This window comes from Sebastes umbrosus, chromosome 8 (assembly GCF_015220745.1).
Source record: "Sebastes umbrosus isolate fSebUmb1 chromosome 8, fSebUmb1.pri, whole genome shotgun sequence".
NCBI classification, from domain to species: Eukaryota; Metazoa; Chordata; class Actinopteri; order Perciformes; family Sebastidae; genus Sebastes; species Sebastes umbrosus.
The window spans coordinates 22,446,394-22,468,556 of NC_051276.1; the positions used below are offsets into that span (position 1 = coordinate 22,446,394).

A 22,163-nucleotide genomic window follows, 5' to 3' on the forward strand; every position below is an offset into this window, starting at 1 on the left:
AGCTAACTAGCTGGCTTTAGCTAGGACGAGCTAGTTGTTGACAGCAACCCAAAGTCAAAACTGCTGCTCCGCATATGTTGTCCAACTAAACGCCATGACTTCTCCACGTGAGTTTAACTACTTTAACTACTTTTTCGGTTATATAAATGTTATCTAATGTTACCCTACAACTGTCAGCTGGCAACTTAGATTTTAGCATAAGCTAAGCTAACGTAAAGTTAGCCTAGAACACAACCCTAAAAGTATTATAAACTATATACTGACCCTACCGTCAACGAGCTGAGGCTGTGCTGTCAGCTGGTACTTCATAGTTAGACATTAACTAACTATGTTAAGTAGTTTAGGATGTCTTGGTTCGGCTGTCCTGTCATCCAGATTGTGCTGCTGGACAGATTTCTGCCTCGACCCAGTAAAAGTCTGCAGTCCTCCAGGCTGGTTGGTTTCTACTTGGTGTCTACAGTTTACCCCCCTAGTGGTCAGGAAGGGAATCTCTATGTCTGGAGAAAGAAATGCACTGTATGTACTCCTCTCTCCTGCACTGCAATTCATGCAAATTGCAAAAACTAGAGTAAATTTCCTAAACCACCAATTCAGTCTGGACTACCTATTCACTGTTGTGTTTAGTCTACATCAGTAATTGTAATAATTGTAATAATAAGGTCAATGAAAGCCCTGGGCCATACAGACACTGAACAAACAATACATCTGTGCAATATTAATACACTGAAAGTGAAATACATTTGTCTGTGCAATATATCTTTGATGCAATATATACCTCAAGTGCAACTACCTTTGTTTACATTTTATTTATTACTTCTACTCTACCTATTTTACAAGTGCAATTATCTGTTTACATTACATCTATTTTTATATTTTATACTTCTAGTGTAACACTTCTGTTTATATTTATTTATTACATCTACTTTACCTGTTTTATTTACTTTATAACAAAATAGTTATCACTCAGTGTGTGTTTTACCTGTTATATGTTTTATCTGCCTCGTTTAGTCTTGTCAAGTATTTGTTTTAAAGCACTGACCAGAAGTTGCAACTGTGAATCTCGTTGTATTTAATACAATGACAATAAAGCTTCCTATTCTATTCTATTCTATTCTGACCATTTTGCACACAGTGTTGTGCATCAGAGCATGTAGTCTACATTAATCACATTGTTATTAAAGGTCCCATATTATGCTCATTTTCAGGTTCATACTTGTATTTTGTGTTTCTACTAGAATATGTTTACATGCTGTTATGTTAAAAAAAACCTTTATTTTCCTCATACTGTCAGCCTGAATATACCTGTATTTACCCTCTGTCTGAAACGCTCCGTTTTAACACATTTTGACAGAATTGCATTAACATTGCTAGTCAACAGCTTGGGTCCATGTGTACTTCTAGTCAGCTGATGATATTCACATACACACTGCAACCAGGAATAAACTGGGACACATTTAGAATGTTTTACGTTTAAAATTGTGTCAAGGATCTAAATATTGTATATTCGTGACATCACGAATGGGCATAAATCCTAACGGCTTGTTTCAAATGCAGAGTTTCTGAATACGGGCTGTGTGAATTTCCCTGTGGATTGAGTGTTTCGATACTTTCACAGTATTTAGATAGGATTAAAGCCTGCTTTATAATAAAAAAACATGAAAATCTCACTTTTTTATAATATGGGACCTTTAAAGGGACTGTTTGTAAGACAACTTTTACATTTACACGTTATATCACATTAATAAATGTTTCTTAAGGACTAAAAACAGAACTTTTCTATTCTCCCTCCTCTCTTTTTTGAAGAATACTGCTTCTTCTACAAAGCTTCAATGCTTATGTTGAGCAAATGAGGTGCAGCCACAGGAGAGAACAAACCCAGCAGAAAGGATGCCTGTCACTATGTTAAGTAGTTTAGGATGTCTTGGTTCGGCTGTCCTGTCATCCAGATTGTGCTGCTGGACAGATTTTGCCGCGACCCACTAAAAGTCTGCAGTCCTGGCTGGGTTGGTTGGTTTCTGCTTGGTGTCTACAGTTTACCCCCCTTGTGGTCAGGAAGGAAATGTTCATGTCTGGAAAAAAAAATATGCACTGTATGTAAATTCATGTCTACTAGAGCTAATTTCCTAAACCACCAATTTAGTCTGGACTAAACTATTCACTGTTGTGTTTAGTCTACATCAATAATTCTGACCATTTTGCACACAGTGTTGTGCATCAGAGCATGTAGCCTACATTAATCACATTGTTATTAACCTTATGCATCATCATGAAGCAACAAAAGGAGATTTTGATTTTTCTACCGAGATACTTGCTCACTTCTCTGCTTGGCATTGTAAAGGACCTAAACAGTATGTAGTTTCTGTTTTCAGTGGTGCACAACTATATATCTCCTTGGAATAGCTCAAGCATAACTCGGGCACAGTGTCCAAGAAGCGGGGCAGCAATAAACCTTCATATTATAGAGTCACAAGCCACTTTTGACAAAATAGATTGGCTGAACTGACACTGAAGTTTATTTGCCTTGCATAACCATTTCTGGATTCTCTTGTTTTTCTGATATGAAGCTGGCACACTTCCCCAAGGAGAGTCTGTTGCAACATTATCGTGAACCACAAAACCACAAAAGGAGATTTTGATTTTTTAAATTCCTTTATTTAGCATTATGGGGCTCTACGTGTTGTTACAAGTGACGAAATACTGTATATAATCATGAACAAATTAAGAGCTGAACCAATAGTGTGAAGCCATGCCTGCCAGTGTACTGTATAATTCACTTAGCATTTAAGAAAAAATAACTCTTCACACAAAACTGTAAGAAAAGCTTATTATAATTCTGACAATTGCCATTAAACTAAAAATGACATGACATGACATGACAGGACTGAGTGACAAAACATCCACAAGTAAAATCTTTTCCTTCTTGCGGCACGGCTCACTTCTTTCTTCCGCCTCTCTCCTTCAGTGCCAAGTGAATGACTGAACCGTTGTTCATGTTGTAATAAGCCAAGGAGTTGGAATCTTTAATGAAAATGCCCTAAAAAGGAACAAAAAAAATACACAATATTATTCAATCAGTCGGGTTAAAAAGGTTAAAAGGAATGTTATGGTTAAAAAAAAAATCTTACCTCATACTGTAACTTCTGTTTCCCTGCTGGCATGCCTGTGGCTTCATGGATTTTGACTTTAATAACAGACACCTGTGGAGATATAGTATTTCCATAAGAATGCAGTCGGTGCACTGGCTTACACTCACTAAAAAATAAGGAAACGATAAGCCAACATTTGCATACCTGATCTGTGAGCGGGACAGTGAAATTCAACACCTGGCCATTCAGCTTCCATTCGGTCTTGTCCTGCATGTTGGGGACCTGTACTTTAACTGCCACGGGACCCTGGAGAGGAAAAAAAAAGGTTGTTAGTCAGTATAATTAAAGACCTGCCAATAAATTTGGCTCTAATGAAAAAAAGTTTGAATCCTGTATTTAGAATTTTGTCTTCATGCAGATCGAAGATTAACTATTGGAAATAAACCATTAACATTTCGCTGCTCTAACAAACCTTATTTCTACGAAGGAACTCCTCCTCTGGCATAAGGTTGTCCTCCGTCTTCATCTTCTTGTTGGCTGGCTCGTCGTCATGAGGTGGAGGTGGGTGGGAGGGTGGGGCAGGAGCAGAGCTTGGGGGTTGTGGTACTGGAGGGGCAGGGACGAATGCTGAAAGAAAAAGCAGTTATTTCAATTTTAAAATGATAAAGTGAGGAAGGTTCAGGTAATTTCCTAAACATTTTGCATATTTATTTTGAATATCAGTGATAGGTGTTTGGAAACCGTCATCTTACAAGTGGGAACAACCATGGGAGGTGGTCTGGGGGCCATGATGTGAGGTGCTGATTGCTGCATGGAGACCACGTTGATGCGGGGAGCGGGAATCATGGGAGGCATTGATGCTATAACTTGTCCTGGTGCAAGGCGCACCACAGGAGTACCGGGCCCTCTTGGAATTACAGGTACGGCAGAGAGGAGGGTGGTGCGCACCGGTGCCATCTGTTCACATAGAACACATTATTAGTTTTTATTATTCAATTTAATTTAATTATCAATTAACTGTTTTTTAAGTAACTCACATTGTGGGGTAAGCGAGGCACCGACATTGGGGGATTGGGTTTAGGTAAATTCATAGAGGGGGGCATGGGCGGCTGGTGATGATGATCACTGGGCTTGCTTGGGCCAATTTTCTCCTTAGTGTCATCCTCTCCCACCAGTCCTTTGGCCTTGTGAATGGCTTCGATCTGCTCTTGCAGGGTGATGTTGGCCTGTGCTGCCTGTTGGGTACGAGCCATGCTTCCTGAGTGGCCATCCCAAGTCACCTGTTAAACATGGAAATATTAGAATTTCGTTCATCTCAGGGAATCTTTTAACCCCACACCGTGTAATATTATAAACCCATAAGTGTGCTCACCTTCTCCTCTGGCTTCTGGATTTCTTCTTCACCGATCTTTTTACCGATGGCCGTCTCTTCCACACCGAAGATATCGGTACGTCTCTCTGCCAGTTGTTTCAAGCTGCTCTCGATATCCAAGCCAGGAGCGTAGACTTCATCTTCGGTCTGCCTCTCTCTGATGCTGCGGTCCCTTTGCTCCAGCCAGCGCGGATCCAGCAGACCGATGCGCATGTGCTCTTGCATCTTACTGGCTTGGATCTTCTCACCGGTAATTGGTGAGATGAGGTACTCGTCTGGAGTTACAATTGAGGGCGGGGGCTTGGAAGCTGTGAGGAAAAGATAGCATGAGATTAACACACACTATACAAAGTAATAGCTTGTTATGCACTTGGTATTCCCTCTAAGGAAGCATGTGTTACCTTTGGGATCGTAGTCTTTGCGAATGATAACCTGGTCTGGAGTTGGGGGCAGTGGGGGTGGCATAGGGTTGTCTGGTGGCAGTGGAGCCTTCATGCCATCATCGTCGTCATCAGATCCCTGAAGAAAGTAAGAGGAGGTGGCATATAATGAATGATATGTTATTATCAGCACTTATCGTTACTTTATTTCTTTTCAAGCAGAAAGTCAGTAAACATATGTTTTCAATTTAGTTGGACGGAGAGAGAAAAGGGCTCCTACCTCATCCATGTCCTGCAATTGTGTGTCTTGATCGGGTTGTGAGGGATGGCCTTCGGCTCGAACCTCCCGTTCATCGTCATCATCCTCACTCTCAACCTCCATCTCCACCTCCTCGCTCTCTCCGTACTTCTCGTAGCGTTCTTGGATGAGGATGCGAGCGCCGAGCTCCTCTGGTGTAGTTGGTGGGGGGAAGTGGCCTGGGGAAATAGAGATGCCAATAAAGATAAATTATTCTAGCTACATTTAGGGGCTTACACATTTAAAGATTAGAATAATTGTGGTTATATTACCTTGTTCGTTGGGCTGGAAATCCACCGTCTCGACCACTACAAAGTCATGCCAGTCGATTTGGGCGTAAGCCACCCGTTCTTTCTCCCTTTCCTCCTCCTCCTTCTTTCTCTCACGCTCCTGGAACTTTGCCCACTCAACGCGGTACCTCACCTGATGGTTGTGCAGAAAGACATCTGATTAAAATAGGGAACATATTATTAAGTGCTTACTGTTAGAGGACAGTCACAGTTTAAGGGGATTACCTGGTCCATAACCTCTCTTGGATTCTCGGACTCTCTCTTCAGCTTGGTCAGAAGGCCTTTGGGAGGGATCAGAATCTACGTGTTGTGAGACAAGATACAGTTTAGCATCACTACCCAAACAAAAAAATAACAACAATATCAGAGGGGCACAATTTGTCGGGTCACCTTAGTGTACTGCTCAACCAGTTTGGTGAAGTAGTTGAAAAGGCTGTGCTGTGGCCGCAGAAAGTCAAACTGGTAGTTCCTCTGTTCTTTCTGCATGAGCTGAGTGAGAAACTGGCGGCCATTGCGAGCAACAAACTGTGCAGTGAGTTTGACAACATCCAGATCAAATGCTGAGATTGATGGAGGATCTGCAATGAACTCATACTCAGGAGGCGGTTCTTTGGGGACAACAGCCTCTTGAATCACCTGCACCTATTGACGAACAGAAAATATTAGTTATGAACAAATAATAGCAATTGTAAGAAATTAAAAAAACAACAGCCGACTGGATTGCCATGTCTTACTTTTGAAGGAAGCTGAGACTGCAGCATGGCCTGCTGCATAACCTTAGGCACTGCCGCAGATGGTTCCTGTGCTTTGCCTTCCTTAAATTCATTGACCTTGTGGCGGTAGTAGGCATGGTAGGGGTCATTAGGGTTGAGGAAATTAAACTTTGGATTGTTGATCTCATTCTGACGGATTCTTGCTTCAAACTCGGGTCCATTCCTGTTAGATGACAAAGAATTAGTTAAATCATAGACATAAAATCCAGTTAAGATTGCAGCTGTATAAAACATTATACAATTGACACGTGGAGGAACCAACCTGGCGACAAAGCTGGCTGTCTTGTCCACTATGTTTCGGACCTCAGGAGGTGGATAAATGATACCAACGATGGGTTTAGTAGCTGGGGTTTCTTCTTGTGGTGCATCGTTCTGTTGGCAAAATTTACATTTGTTATGCTGTAATATGCAATATATAAAAAATGCAAATCAAGACTATTACTCTTGACTCACTACCAAAACATTAGCTTCAACAGATACTCCCCCACCCCTTGTAGCATCATGCCATGTACATGGGTTTAGTTTTATTTGTAGATGTTTTGAGCCATCTTCTGATAACACCTCTCTACGGAGGGGGGGGGGGACAAAGGAGGACGGTCTGCAGGACAGATAATAATGCACACAGTGTACTTCCATAGACTAAGCTACTGGAGTTACCCTGCACTATACTCAATTTTAACAGTCTCTTCTGCACTTTATTCACTTTTTTTAACAGTCCTGTATCACAGCTGTTACCCTGCACTATATTCAGTTTTAACAGTTTTCTTCATCTCCTTGTATTTTTATATCTGGTATATTTTTTTGTACATTGTACTTTGCACTACTAACCTTTTTACTAACATGTTTTGCACTATGAAACTGATACTGGAAACTTGAATTTCCCTCAGGATCATTAAAGTTACTATCTATCTATCTATCCATCTATCTGATGCTTCCGTCACTATCCCAATATAACGTCACAATAGAGGAAAATGGATCTTGTGGCACTCAAAGTATCAATAATATCTGGAAAAACCCAACAGCCTGCCAGCAGACTATTACTTTCTACAAAAACAACATCTGGGTTAACTGGGATAGTCCACACAGATTTTGCTGTAACAGTATAGTAGTGATCAGTTTTAACAGTATTCTTCATCTTCTTGTATTTTTACATCTGGTACATTTTTTTTGTACTTTGCACTACTAACTTTCTTACTGTCTTTTTACTAACATGTGGACACTAACACTATGGAACTGTGATGCTGGAAACTTGAATTTCCCTCAGGATCAATAAAGTGACTATCTATCTACCTGCTTACAGTTGAACCTGTGAGTTAACCACAATCGTGTGTCTGGAAAGAAACATTACTGTGGATTTTTTTTCCCCAAATGTAAAATTTTCAATTAATTATGCTTTAAAACATGAATGGCTAGCGACAGTAAACGTTTCAGCAGCTATTTCTAAACATCATAATGCGTTTTATAGTTCATTTGTGAATTGACCCTGAGGCTAACAACAAGCTAACAAGATTTAGCCTTGTGGTTATTATCCAACATAGACGATACCTACTCTAAAATCAACATACATGGAGACATTTCACAGTAATTTAAAGTGTAAGTTAATTGTTTAATAGCTCGTTTCCCCCCACAGGAACAGCATGTCAGCTACGTGGCTTTCATTAGGTAACTAGTCACCTTGTTGTTGGGCTCCGGCTGGACGATCTGAACAGGCCCAGGCGGCATGGCGACGTCTTTATTTGGAAATCTGGAAGTAACCTGCAAACACCCGACCAACAAGAAGAGTTTATGTAGTTTAGAAACACCTAATAGACAGCATATTATGCTATAAACATGAATCTATAAGAGCTAAAAGTCTGAATTTGCCGTAGTTGACCACTCACCGCGTCGCGCTTTCGTTGACCCCAATGGAGACACGTTTTACTTCCGGACACACACGCCGCAATGCATTATGGGACTTGTAGTTCGTTTTTGCAGGTTGCCCAGGGAGATGTAATGCCAACAAGCTAAACACCTACCTAAGCTCTCATTGCTGAGAAGTGTAAGTTAGCTTGTCAGACATGAGTCAGTTCTTGGGTCGTCAGGACTGCATCGAGAGCCTCCGAAGAGACGTGGTCGACCTTCAAGGTGCGATTCTGGACGTGTTTTCCAGAACCGGACCGGTCCACTTCTCCTCCTGGAAGTACCCGGATAAACTGTCCTGTAATCTGGACATGGGGGCTCTGCTGGAGGAGTACGACTTTGTGGATGGAGAGGACGCCTTCAATCAGCACTCCCACATTGTGTTATTGGAGCTGGTGATTGACAGGTACTTTTACATTCACATTAATATCACATTAATACATGTTTCTTAAGGACTAAAACAGGACATGTCTGTTCTCTCTCCTCTCTCTGAAGACTACTGCTTCTTCTACAAAGCTTCAGTGCTTATGTTGAGCAAATGAGGTGCAGCCACAGGAGAGAACAAACCCAGCAGAAAGGATGCCTGTCAGTCGGTCTTGTAGTCAGAAGCTATTGGAGTAATTTAGTTCAATTTGCCAACATTAAGGTAAGCAAACTGCTTTATTTAAAGGGACTGTTTGTAAGAATCAGAAATGCTTGTTAACAGCGACACCTGTGGCCGTTAAGTCAACGAAAGTCAGCGTCAGGCTCGCGCTTGTGCTCGCTCTACATAGACATGAACGAGCATCGCTCAAAACAGTGAGGCGACACACGTCAGCTAAAAGCACAATATCACTCTATATTTCACCTGCTTGGCAGTAATGTTAGCTGACCAGACGGAGGTCTCCCCATGAATCAATGCTGATCCTAGTGTTGGCTTTTCCTGCTTCAGCCTCCCGACCGCGGTGGGAGGGAACAGGGGAGACAAGGCACCCGGTCAGAGACAATAAAGTAACTCGTTGCGGAGCCTCGTCACGTGACAAGACACGGGAAACCTCTGTTGGTCTGGAGGAGCTGCAGCATTTAGTTCTGCACAATCGTCCACTGTACATTCACTAGATATTCTCTGAGCTAAACTAACTCTTCTGCAGTGTGTAGTGTGCGCGCATGCACGTGTAGAGGTGGAGCGAGCTGTGAGTGAAGGCAAGCAGGCAGAGGAGCAGACACTCCGGCCCTGGAGACCAAAGCTACAGTCTCCCCCTCGTCCTCCAACCGCGGCCAACACTGTTTTGCAAGACGGGCTTCACTAGATATAACTTTGCGGTGTTGGTGCTTCCGTGTAGTTTGTGTTGGAGTCTTGTCTGAACAGCGTAGCCACACGCGAGCGTGCATGGGACACCGACCCGGATTGATTTATACGTGTAAGAAGTTACAAACAGTCCCTTTAAGTGAATATCAAAAAACATGTTCAAAGAATACCAACATATTAACAGAGAATTGATCTCATTACTTTTTATGCGTTCTTTCTTCTTTTAGGGATCCTACAATGACATTAAGAAACAGACAAAAGCAAAGACATCTGACTGTAATGGGACAGAGACGGTGTCATCGGTCTCCCCCCAAATGAGCACAAGCGGAAGTTGCTTTTCTGCGTGGTCCTCAACAAGCTCCTTAATGTTTTTGCCACAGAATCATCATCACAACACCCCATGCCATCCTAAAGTTGACAACCACAATGTAAGCTGCCAGACCATTGAATCATCCCTTGTCCCCTGCAATACATGCCACCAAGTGCAATCCACTTTGATAAAAACAGGACACGCTTTGGTGGAATTGCTGCAGAGCGAGAGCCTGCCCTCATCTCTGCAGCCACTCTTAGAAGCTGTGGAGGACACCTTGGAGCCGGGACATATGACGGCAGGCGATGTTGCCCAGTGGGCCAGTGAGCAACTCAGAGACATGCGCCGGCTGGCAAAACATCTTCAGGATGTGCGGGGTACTGTGCAGCCTCTTAAGGATAGACTAGCGGCGGCAGAAGCAGAGCGGGAGAGGTTCAGGTCTCAGCTGGAAAGAACACAGAAAGAGTTCAAGGAAAAGGTGGAGAAACACCAAGTGAACATAGTCCAGCTGGAGTTTTCACTGAGTAAAGCAAAGAGATCAGAGAAAGAAACAGAGCAAAGGCTACAAGAGGAACAACGACAACTCAAGAGAGGTGCAGAAAAGTCACAAATAAATATAATGGGAAATCATTGAGATCTCATTTACTACTATGTCTTTAATATTTTTTGTAACAGAAACATTGTGCTTGGAGGAGAGTAATTCCAGACTGAAAGAGAAAGTAGCAGTACAGCAGGATGCATTAGAAGCACTTGGTAAGGACATAATATTCACATTTTGCAGAATTGTATGAAATACACTTGTCTTAGTTATACACATAAAATAACCTGATGTGCTGGATGATGGATCAGTTTTATTATGTGGTAGAACGTGAAGCCAATGTGCTGCAGGAGAAAGTGAGGACCTTGCACACAGAGGAAGAGGCCTGTTGTAAACTACAGCAAAGGATCCAGCAGTTAGAGAGTCAGATCTCCGAAACTCAACTCCGTCTTGAAAAAGAAAACGCCAAGTACCACAGCGCTTGTCGTCAGCAAGAGGTCAGTGTCATCACTAATGCAGAATTATTTGTTATTTTTAGCTGGAGATCATGACAGTATTCAAATAGATTTACACAGGTTCGTTTTTGTGTGTGTGTGTGTGTCTGTGTGTGTGTGTTTGTGCGTCTAGTCAATGCAGGCAAAGCAGAAGTCTTTGTTAGAGAGAGTCGACGCTCTCGACGAAGAGTGTGAAGAGCTGCAGGGGCAGCTGGGAGAGAGCGAGGAGAGACAGATCGACCTTCACAATGAGCTGCAACAGATGTCAGAGGAAAAAGAGCAGATGCAGGCTCAGCTCTCTCAGCAGCAGGTACATTGGAGGTCATTTAGTGCAGCATTTCATGATAATACCTTTTTAAATAGTGGCTCATGCTGTGATGCTTCTGTCCAACAGGACCTGTGTCTGGGGCTCCAAAAGGAGAAGCAGACACAGGAAACACACATAGGCGAGCTGAAGAGCAGCGTGACTGAGCTGAAGGAATACGTCCATGCTTTAAGGGAGAGGGAGAGGCTGTTGGTGGCGTTCCCAGAGCTCAGCCCTCTGGTTCAGGCCCAACCACAGAGTAGGCAATTAGTTCATATTTGTCTATGCAATATTAACATCTGACTGACATTACGCTTACTAACTGTTTGATCATAAAACCCGCTCAGTGCTGTTAACACTCCTCTAAGGGCATCAGCTAGCTCCCCATTACCTGGAAAAACAATGTGTGAATCTTGTATCCAGTCATTTATTTCCCATTTGCTTCTTTTTTGAGCGCTGTAGTTGTGTTGTCAGTGTTTACATGTTGTTCATTGCATATTTTCAAGGTACAGGAAATGTGCTTTTGGATATGGAGCGACAATTGCAGGCAAATAACATTCGTATGAAAGTTCTGGAGCAGGAAAACACTACCCTGTACGCCAGCCTTGTGAAACTGAGGGAAAGAGCACAAAACAATGCCACCAGGGTAAGACGGATGAAAATACTGTATGTGAATTGATGTGTTTTACACATGAATAAACTTTAAAGAAAAAATTACATTCAGATGCTACATGTTGATTTTGTGGATATTAGACTATGTATTTTTATCCACAGGAAGCCTCACCTCAGCAGACATGGAGCCTCTCTCTGCCCGGCACACCAGTAGAAAAGCAACAGAATAACCTGGCACAAATGCAAAGGAGTCCATTGTAAGTTAGATTTGTTTAAAAATGTAGCATTCTGCATCCATTTTTATAAATGATTAATCATCATGCTGCGTTTCCGGTTTGGCCTTATTTCTTCTTTGTACAACAGGCAGAGCAGCAGTGCGACTGGGCTGGGATACATTAACAGAGGGAGGGAAGTAAAGCGAGGGGAAAGTGGTCTGGAGTCAGCCGGGTCAGAGGATCGTGTGTCCACTGCCTCCGCCTCCCCCGCCTCCCCCTCGTCCCTACAACTCCATCTTCAAACCCTCCACCTCAACACTGCCGCTAAAAGCCACACAAAAACCCGCAGTGGTTTTCTCCTCTCTCACTCCAGAGGCTCGAATCAGAGGAAAAAAACGAAACCCTGAATGCGTAAATGCACTCAAACAGAAGACACTCTTGCAGTTGGAGAGAGAAAGAACATAGCTCTGTTTAAGGATATTCGGCAACAACCACACGACTCATAAAAGGCACAATCCCTACATTATGTAATAATGTCTTATTGTACATTATAGCACACTAACACTAATGCTTTTGTACTTTTACATTGTCACTGCCTCCACTTATGACAGTGGATTACCGCTGTCATTTATTCAACATAACATTTCTCATTATGTTACGTTGAATATATATATAATAAACTGATATATATATATATATATAAAGAGGACTGTCATTTTGCTGCTTTTTTAATAGGATGTTGATTGCTATCGCATATTAGGTTTCTAGATATATGATATGCTGTGTGTATCTGAATAGGTAGCCTTATCATCAGATGAGTCACATGGCTCTGAGTAAATAGGCGGTTTGTACAACCTTGAGTGTCACACAAACAATGACACAAAGAGACAGATGTGTTGCTTTTAAGTGCTATCTGACAAGGAGTTTCCATGGAAACGCCAAGTGCTCACAGGATTCACGCTCTGCTGAATCACTACGGACCTTTATTCACACCGTCCAAGCTAATCTGTCAGTTAGTCCTCATTAGTGCTCCGAGATCAGGAGCAGACGTACTGTAGATATATATGTGAGTTAACGCTTCTCGCTTGTCATCTGTGTGTTTGCACTGCACGTCACGAGGTTTACTTTGCAGTGGTAATTTGAGATGTCATGTGCTCAGGTTTGTAATCTGAGTCTAATAGGTGGCCCTAGAGACTGAGCTTGTGTCAGAACAAGTCAAACACATCTTCTATTTGTTCTTGTATCTGTTTTCACAAACAAGTATTGGTAACTAACTGCAAACACCTGATTAACATTACTACATCATAGTAAAACTCAGATTTCTCACCAATATTTTATTACCCAAATGACCACCTGACCTATCATTTCATTTACTTAATAGACAGCTCATGACCCGAGGGTTAATCCTTAAATTGGGTTAAATATAAAGCTGTGTCACCAAGCATGTAATTAAAGTTCACAAAATGATTCATTCATATTAACTTTGGCATTTAGTCAAGTTAAGCAGCACAAATGTACTTATATATATGTAACAGACAACACTGTATAAGAGACGTGTATTCTTGATGTTTCTTGATGGAGACAGAATTGTTTTTGTGTTGGACACCTTTAACTTATACTTATTTTAATCAATGTTTATCTGGTTAAAACAATGAAAAGAAGTTTATAGAAGAAAATGTCTCTTAATGTTAGAAAATGTTATGTATACAATCAAGAATTGACTAAGCATGTAATTTATATTACCGTGGTCTTTCTAAGCAGCAAGAGGCTTGCTCGCAGATTGTACAAAATAATATCATATGCTACATTTTTGATTACATTAAAAGAATTTAATTATAAGGCATTTTAGGACATCAATAAATGGTCACACATTAGCAATAATTTGGGTTCAATATTTAGCAGCAAGCCATGTGTATAAATGCCTACTAAAGACCAGCACAGATATAATACTAGACATAGTCAAAATTCCCAGATATTTTATGTGTGGGAGCCAAAGTTTGGCATGCCACAACCACTATGGAAAGAACTTAATTTTTAGTATTTTTATCCTATGTCATTCTTAAAACTCTATGCATAACACATTGTTTGCGTTATATGCTATTTATAATTTATTTGATTTAATTATCCATTTGTCCAGGTTCCATGTTGAATGAATTTGAGTTTATGTTTTAGTTTTCTTCTTCTTTATGTGAATATTTAGATAAGTGTGTTATTATGTGAGGATGAGACTTTCTGAAACAATTTAGAAATATTTTTTATAACTTGTGTATTCTAACTTTTCATAGGATTATATAAATTATTCCACAATTTAGATTTTTGTAAATGTTGCTTCAAAACATTTATTTTTAATTTATAACACAGTCTTTTGCATTTTATACAGACATACACTATAACAGAAGATTTCAGAACTTAATGTGCAAGTACAGAGTACAATACTATACAGAAGAGAATTGGATCATTTATAACTGTGCTTCCTGGCACAAAACAGACAGAGAAAAAAGTGAGAGAACGTTCAGCTTCAGAAAGCACAACGGTATCACCATATACTGTATCTGTCACTGGCCTCGACATCCAAAGCATAACTGTGAAACAGAAAAATACCAGACAATAGTTTTCAGTGTGCAAAGTTGTACAAAATTCTCTAAAATAATGCCAAAATGCCTCCTACTGTACATTCTCTCGCATGTTTGTGTTTTGGTTTAATATTTAGAAAGCATGAAAGTTTTTATCTAACAGACAAAGAAATGTAACAACTAAATCATTAAGACTGATTAACTTTGGGAATCAGTCTGCATTGATTACAGCACGTTTAAGGCCATTGGTTTGTTGTCTACATGCAAACACAAACTGAAATGAAAAAAACACACAATTCATTGGGATCTTTTAAAGTACATTTACCAGTATGTAATAAAAAATAAAGCCTCACATCACTTATTGACACTGTTGTTTCCATGTGTAGGCTGTGGGAATGTTTTCTGTATAATATGAGTGTTCTCACATGTTGTGCCTTTCTCTAATCTAGGTCAAACTGCAGACTGGCGACAGGGACTAATGCAAATCTGCTGGGATTACGGAGGCCTCGGAGAGATGAAGCACATCCCGGGTTTAACATAGCAACCAAAGTCTGCCTGTCTGCCAATATTCTACCCTGTGTGTGAAGATTCCCAGGATTCAGTAGGTTTGTGCTTGCTTTATATATCCAATAATGTAATTATCTCTCAGATTATCTCAGGAAATCACAGTAAAATAAAAGGTTAATAAACTATGTGCTTTGATTCCTAATCTCATATACCAACAGGGAGAAAGGGTAAAGGACTGCTGTGTGAATGTGCGTGAGAAAAGACGGCACGAGTGCAAGATCAGTGACACAAAAAAGAACAGGGTCATGGGATGAGATTTAGGAGATTAAGTGAAGCACTGAAGTGATGTCAGCCACTTAAAAGGTGAACACAAATTACTGATACGGAGATAAATAGAGGTACATGCAAAACATATATAACTCAAACACATTCTCATCCCAGCTCGTCACATACGGTTGCTTTGTCACGCCCCTTGTCGTCATTTTAGATTTAGGCAGTAAAAGCACTTAGTTAGGTTTAGGAAAAAAAACTACATGGTTGCATTTAAAACTACTACGACACGAACGAACAGCTGATTGTAACGTGAAAGTGAAACTTAACGCACTGGACACGAACAGGATGAAAGGCTTGTGTTTGTTGGCCCCATTCACCACCCCTCCCATGTGTGTCTTTTTGGTCTTTAAACTACGTCACCACAGCACTTTCTCTGAGCGTTTACTGTTGCTAAGGATGGGTTTACATTGTAGTTAACGGAAGCTAAAGGGCACTAAAGGGTGCCTTGTGCAGCAGTATCAAACGCCAACGGCCGTGACAAAGCATCGGTATTTGACACCCTGGGAATGAGAATAACACACAGAAAAAGGACAATCACAACTCAGAAAAAATTAAAGCTAATATTATCTGTATAAAAGCGATAATAGAAAAATAAATACATATCGTAGAATATGGGATTAAATAATTGCCAGAAGCCACTAAGGGCAGTCTATGAGTACCAAAAGGAGGAGATGGACTAAGAGGATCCAAATGATTAGAGCCTATAGTTTCTCCTGAGGCTTTGGGGAGAAGAACAAAAGAAAAAGGCAAAAATGTAAACTCACAAAAGTGTGTGCATTCCTCAGTTGAGCTAATAAAAACATGCAATTTATGAATGCTTAATGTGCTCAAAATGATATCTTAAAAATTACTATTTTGGTGAATGTTGATTTTCCTTTTTAAAAAAACAAATTATCCACTGAGTATACTTAAAGGTTCTCTATACGGAATTCAGAGCATTTCTATTGCCTCCACACGGCTCTCAACATGGTGCCGAGAGTCAGTAGAAATGCTCCCAATCTCGCATTTAGCACCTTTAGCTAAACGTTTGTCACAAAGAAAGCACCATATATAACCTATAACAACGTGGATTCTGACAAACTGGCAAGGTTGCAAGAAAAGAGCTGGTCTCGAAGGATATAACACAATTTTGATGCTAGGAGTTTGCAGGACAGTAATAAAGCTCTCTACTGTACATTTGAGTATTACAAGATATACAAATAGGCTTCACAACGAGACAGAGAGCGTGCATCCCATCCTGTGGTGTGCTTACATTTGCAGAGCAACGAGTACAGACTGTGGCAGGCCAGTCACACGCTAAAGGGAGTGAGATACAGAGAGAACACTAGTAATAGTCAAGCGTATGAGTGGGAGACAGCAGACAATACCAGGCAGTAGTAACGACTATGTTTGGTCACACATCATCTCTTTTCTGAGTACTCCTCAGCGGTCGAGGCAGTGGAGGGGCTGGTGTGGTGCGCCGAGGCGTCCACCACTTCTCCGTCGGGCTGGACAGGCTGCACTGTCTCTACCAGGCTGCCGCTGGGTAGCACCACGTACCGGGCGGCCATGTCTTTGGGCTGCAGCTCCCGCATGCCCTCCTTACTGTGCCAGATCCCATAGCCAAAATACACCAAGAGACCTGGGAAAGGGACGGCACGAAATTAAAGTCAGGGCACGCTGTACACAGGTGAGTAATGACAAAAGTGTCTCCACGTGGGATGCAAAGCCTTAGTTTGTGAAATGTTGATGGCTTTCATATTTGATTTTCTATGAGCAAAATCAATGTATTTGACTTATAATGGCTTTGTCTAGCTGATTTCACTTTATGTTATACTTTCTCTAGGGAAAGGCGTCCTGAGAGAGAGAGAGCCTAGAACTAAGACCCTGTCTAGTGTAATATTCCACGCGTGTGCATCTTGTTAACTTGCTGCAGTGTGACAGTATTCTTTAAATGGTTTACCGCTCCAGAGAAGCCTTAAGCTAATGCAGCTAATCATGTTTCCCAAGTGATCCCCCTCTTACTGACAGGGCATTAACGCTGTTTGACCACCATCTACATCCTCAGAGGGTTGATGCTGACCAAAGGGAAAACTTTCTCTATTCCCTTATTGTGCAGACATTTGTTTAATCTCTACTTATGATGTTGATGATGTTTTATGGCGGTGCATTCAGACTACGTACTTGGATAACAGCCATTTCAGGTCTGATTAGTTTGCTTTTAAGTAACCAAAATGCAAATCAGCGTTTGTGTAGGGAGGGCGTTGAAAACCCAGCGCCTGAGATCAGGTGCCTTCTTACCTATGGCGATCCAAACGGTGAATCGAATCCAGGTTAGGTAGCTGAGCTTCATCATGAGGAACACGTTAATGAGGATACTGGCAGCTGGAGTCAATGGAACCAAAGGTACCTACACAACAATAGCACATCAGTCATACTCCTATCACAGCTAATGTAGTTTTCATAACAATAACAATTGGCTTCAAACAAATGCAACAATTTAATTGATATTAACTGTTGAGCATGATTTAAATGTATGTTGCTGCCAGGACAGTGAGATGAGTCATGGGGGGCAAATATACGTTTATCTGTGAGGACCAAACAGAGTGAAAGACAGCAGTATTCAATCACCATATTACACATACAGTTGTGTAATCATTCTAAAAGAGCTCACCTGGAATGTTTTTCTGTTGGTTTGTGGCTCGTGCATCCATATGAGCGCCAGGCTGACAATATAAGCTAAGCTAAAAATCACCAGTAGCATTGCGAAGCTCCAGACCGGCAGCTGCAGCTGGTGGTTTCCAAATTCTAACACGGCGCAGAAGGAGACTGAGCTCACCATCAGAGCCAGCACGCAGAAGCCCACCACCTCGCCCGGCTCACAGTTCCCAAACAGCTTGCCCAGGTACGGTTCCCAGAAGGCCTTCAGCTGTCCCACCCCACGCGGCTCTCTCGCCGCCTGCCTCTCCACCAACTGGAGTTTGTCGGAGAAGGACTCGTACTGCTTCAGCTCCCCGCTGTCCTCGTTTATGGTCTGAGACTCTGAGGGGGCGGGGGAAGGCTCGGCGTTGGGGTTGGGAGACGTGGAAGCACTTTCCTTGGAGCTGGTTTTGTCGGGCTGGAAGCGCAGGACAATGATACTCGCCGCCACAAAGGTGTATGCCAGGAGGGTGCCGATGGACAAGAACTGGACCAACGCCTCCAGGTCAAAGATGAGAGCCAGGATGGCCATGAGGATCCCAAACACCAGTATAGCAATGACAGGGACTTTGGTGACGGGGTTGACCCGTGCAAAAATGGAGAAGAACAACCCATCCTCCGCCATGGCGTACACAATCCGAGGGAGGGAGAAGAGATTACCTAGCAGCACAGTGTTCATGCCTAGAAATGGGAGCAGACAGTCATTATCAGACCATTAGTCAGAATATAGCACTGTGCAGTCAATATTACTACTTATTAGATTTACTCTAACAGACATTTAAATTGTACTTCTCAATTAAAGGTTGACACTCACCACAGATGGAACCGACTGCCACAATGATTCCAGCCCAACTGTAACCCCGGCGGAAGAAAGCATCTGATAGAGCTGAGTTGGGGTCCAGTGTATGCCAGGGTACCATTAGCGTGAGCACCGTGGAGACCAGGATGTAAGCTGCCGCGGCCAGTCCGAGGGAGATCGCAGTGGCGATGGGAATAGCTTTCTGTGGGTTCTTTGCCTCCTCACTTGAGGATGCAATGACATCGAAACCCACAAATGCGTAGAAGCATGTGGCGGAGCCCGCCAGTATTCCAGACATCCCGAAAGGTGCAAAACCTCCTTCTTTCTGGCTCCAATTGGCTGGTTCAGCCAGTATAAAGCCAAATACCAGGATGAAAACAATGACAATCATGCTTACAGTGGAGAAGATATGATTGAGGTAAGAGGACACTTGAACGCCGAAGGAAATGAAGAACGAGGCAACGACTAGAATCCCCGCCGCGAGGAGGTCAGGGTAATGGGCGAGGATGGGCACGTTCCACTGCATTACGTGCGTTTCCGTGTAGTTCTGGATGGCGTGGTTAAAAATGGAGTCCAGATAGCCACTCCAGGCTCGTGCCACGGCAGCGCCGCCAATCATGTTCTCCAGAATCACATTCCAGCCAATGAGAAAGGCCCAGATCTCTCCCACGGAGACATAGGTAAACATGTAGGCAGATCCTGTTTTGGGAATGCGCGCTCCAAACTCTGCGTAACAAAAGGCGGCCAGTAGAGAGGCAAAACCCGCAAAAATGAAGGATATGATAACAGCGGGCCCAACCATGTCTTTAGCCACTGTTCCTGTCAGGACGTAAAGCCCAGAGCCCACCATGCCGCCGACTCCCAACAGAGTCAGATCCAGGGTGGAGAGGCAGCGTTTCAGCGACGTGGCCATCATGTCATCGTCCAGTGTTTTGAGCCGGTTCAGCTTCTGACAAAGGCGCACAGCCGGGCTGCAGCCTCTCGGACAAGCCGCCATAGCTACAGAGTTAGACAGGCCAGCTGGGAAGGATGGTGTTGAAACAGTCACACTGGATCCATTACCTATCTATCACACTGACCTGCAAGACACAGCACAAGCACAATCGGCCTATTGACAAAGGTATGCAGCAACAGGAAAGACTGGAACGACGAGGAAAAATACTGCAGGTGTTTTGGTGTGTTTACTGTGTCTTCTACATTCCAGTCACGTCAAGAAACACAAAATAATGGTTGAACTTAAAGGTCCCATATTGTAAAAAGTAAAACTGTCACGTCTGTTATAGTATAAAAGCATATTTAAGTGCTATATAAATACTGTTAAAATATTGAAATGTTCAATATACGGAGAAATACGCACAACCCATATTCAGAAATTGTGCGTTTTAAACAAGCCGTCAGGATTTCTGTTCATTTGTGATGTGATAAAATCTACAATATTTAGACCATTACACGGTTTTAAACATTCTTAATGTGTGCCAGTTTATTTCCGGTTGCAGACTATGTAAATGACATCAGCTGATAGGAAATAAACATGGACCCAAACTGTTGCCTAGCAAGGCAATTCCGTTGTAATTCCGTTGAAATGAGCTAAAACGGAGCGTTTCAGATAGAGGGTAAAATACAGGCATATTCAGGCAAACAGTATGAGGAAAATAAAGTTGTTGTTTTTTAACATTACAGCATGTAAACATGTTCTAGTAGAAACACAAAATACAAGTATGAACCTGACAATGAGCATAATATGGGACCTTTATTGCAATTCTCATAGCTTGAAAAAAATAAAAATGTTGTAAAGTTTTGATGATATAATAAAAATAAAACGTTGGTTAAATAGGACCAATAGATAGTAATAATAATAATAATAATAATAATAATAATAATAATAATAGCAATAATAGCAGTATAGTAAAAAAAAAAACCCAGCATATTTACTTGCAGTTAATCATAATAAATAATCCCAAATGAATCCCACAAGATGTTTTAAGATGTAACCATGTCTATCTGGCTGTTTCACCACTAGATTTGTCAAAGCGGCCTGCATGTGTGGCACTGAGCACTCATCACAGGCTATAGTCCACGTCATCTAAAAAGGCACTGATGTGTAAAATAAAAGCTCAAAAAGACAGGAACGACAGAAGATGTAGATGATGCATTTGTATTTGTTTGACTGCTGCTTTTCATCACCAGACCCTGTTTTCATCCTCTTGGTCTGGGCGGTGCAACATCCGATTCCTGCCCTCGATACCAGGCATATGGCGACAACAGGACGCCTCCGCTAGAATTACGTAACGCTTTTATTCCCCTCTAGAAATAAAAGCCCCGCCATGAACTACCGAGATGCGTTTTACACTACATCATCTCCAGTATATATCCATGACCACATACCGCACCGCAGACGACGAAGGGAATAAATAAATGTCAAATTAATAATTTATAACAAAATGGAAACGGGGAAAAAAAGAAAGGATCGTTATAGTGCATGACTTCCTCTCTCCTGGATAAGGCTGCTGGATGCAGTGTTTTAATTCGTGAGTGAGCAGGTGTGATTGTAATTTAAATTCCCTTTGTAACCACAAAAAGAAAGACTTCAGTATTAACATGAGAAATATACAATAGTTGCTTTACCTTTGTTGTTCAGGGTATTTCATTAGTGCTGCAGGTCCGGTGCTGCTGCGGGAAGTTGCCTGGTTGGTTCATCGTCTGGTGATGTGATGATGGGGCAGAGCAGAAGGTGCGCCGACGACTAAAAACCAACATGCGCTGCCTGGACGTCTTCTTAAAGGCGCAGTCACCTTTATTACCTCAGAGGGCTTCCCCACTGCGCCCCGTTGCCCCACCCATATTATTACAGCAGAATCATGGGGAGATTATCCGGAGCAGAGCAGGTGTTACAGCGAAGTCTGTGACCGCAGAGAGTCAGCAACACATGAGGTCACCATTTCTGACGGCTGTCGTCAGAAAATGTGACCCCACTGTACCTATATTTTGCTTTTTTTTTTTCTTTTTTTTTTTAGAGTTTTGTAAATATAATCTTTAAATTAAAAATATTAAAGCTGCAGTGGGTAGAAATGGAGCAAATATGATTAAAAAAGTTATTGACATCCCAAATATATAGGGTTCTTGGGAATGTTATGATTATGTATGTATGTACACGTTTGTATGGATATGTACAGTATGTATGTGTATATATATATATATATGTGTGTATATGCAGGTATATATGTATGTATATATATATATATTTAACTTATTTTTTTCCCATTATTTAGACATTGTGCACAGCTAAACGCGATCCTGATTTGATTGGTTTTTTTTTTCTTCTCCTTTCCCTCTCTGCCACTGTAGGTGTGTACCTCACGAATAGGCGGGTGGACACAATGTTTATTGTATATGTAGACTTAAAAAATGAAAAA

The 22,163-nt window shown here is 41.8% G+C and overlaps 3 protein-coding genes across 7 annotated transcripts; 1 reads left to right on the forward strand and 2 right to left on the reverse strand.

Annotated features, from left to right (window-relative positions):
* Positions 1–2,634: 2,634 nt before the first annotated feature.
* On the reverse strand, positions 2,635–8,221 carry sf3a1 (splicing factor 3a, subunit 1). Its single transcript, XM_037777408.1, has 16 exons — positions 8,080–8,221; positions 7,874–7,954; positions 6,462–6,571; positions 6,161–6,362; positions 5,817–6,068; positions 5,652–5,726; positions 5,409–5,559; positions 5,119–5,315; positions 4,860–4,977; positions 4,459–4,766; positions 4,124–4,366; positions 3,839–4,043; positions 3,559–3,713; positions 3,291–3,392; positions 3,126–3,197; positions 2,635–3,034 (listed from the first exon to the last, which is right to left on the reverse strand). Exons 2-16 carry the CDS (start codon positions 7,919–7,921, stop codon positions 2,933–2,935), a joined length of 2,340 nt encoding a protein of 779 aa, XP_037633336.1. The 5' UTR covers positions 7,922–7,954; positions 8,080–8,221; the 3' UTR covers positions 2,635–2,932.
* A 4-nt stretch (positions 8,222–8,225) lies between these two features.
* Positions 8,226–12,553, forward strand: ccdc157 (coiled-coil domain containing 157). Of its 4 annotated transcripts, none has more exons than XM_037777409.1 (10): positions 8,226–8,504; positions 8,594–8,744; positions 9,614–10,289; positions 10,372–10,449; positions 10,562–10,731; positions 10,862–11,038; positions 11,123–11,291; positions 11,539–11,678; positions 11,807–11,901; positions 12,008–12,553. In XM_037777409.1, the coding sequence occupies exons 1-10, from the start codon at positions 8,257–8,259 to the stop codon at positions 12,264–12,266; spliced, it is 2,163 nt and encodes a 720-aa protein (XP_037633337.1). In that variant the 5' UTR covers positions 8,226–8,256; the 3' UTR covers positions 12,267–12,553. The 4 variants fall into 4 exon arrangements, 3 of the variants coding, with proteins under 3 accessions (XP_037633337.1, XP_037633338.1, XP_037633339.1); XM_037777410.1 differs by having other exon boundaries at positions 10,565–10,731; XR_005207845.1 differs by lacking the exons at positions 11,123–11,291; positions 11,539–11,678; positions 11,807–11,901; positions 12,008–12,553 and having other exon boundaries at positions 10,585–10,731; positions 10,862–11,003.
* Positions 12,554–14,172: 1,619 nt separating this feature from the next.
* On the reverse strand, positions 14,173–21,790 carry slc7a4 (solute carrier family 7 member 4). 2 transcript variants are annotated; one of them, XM_037777412.1, is made up of 5 exons: positions 21,376–21,790; positions 18,766–19,829; positions 17,926–18,632; positions 17,553–17,661; positions 16,673–16,893 (listed from the first exon to the last, which is right to left on the reverse strand). In XM_037777412.1, exons 2-5 carry the CDS (start codon positions 19,745–19,747, stop codon positions 16,673–16,675), a joined length of 2,019 nt encoding a protein of 672 aa, XP_037633340.1. In that variant the 5' UTR covers positions 19,748–19,829; positions 21,376–21,790. The 2 variants fall into 2 exon arrangements, with proteins under 2 accessions (XP_037633342.1, XP_037633340.1); XM_037777414.1 differs by lacking the exon at positions 21,376–21,790 and having other exon boundaries at positions 14,173–16,893; positions 18,766–19,747.
* Between the last annotated feature and the right edge of the window lie 373 nt (positions 21,791–22,163).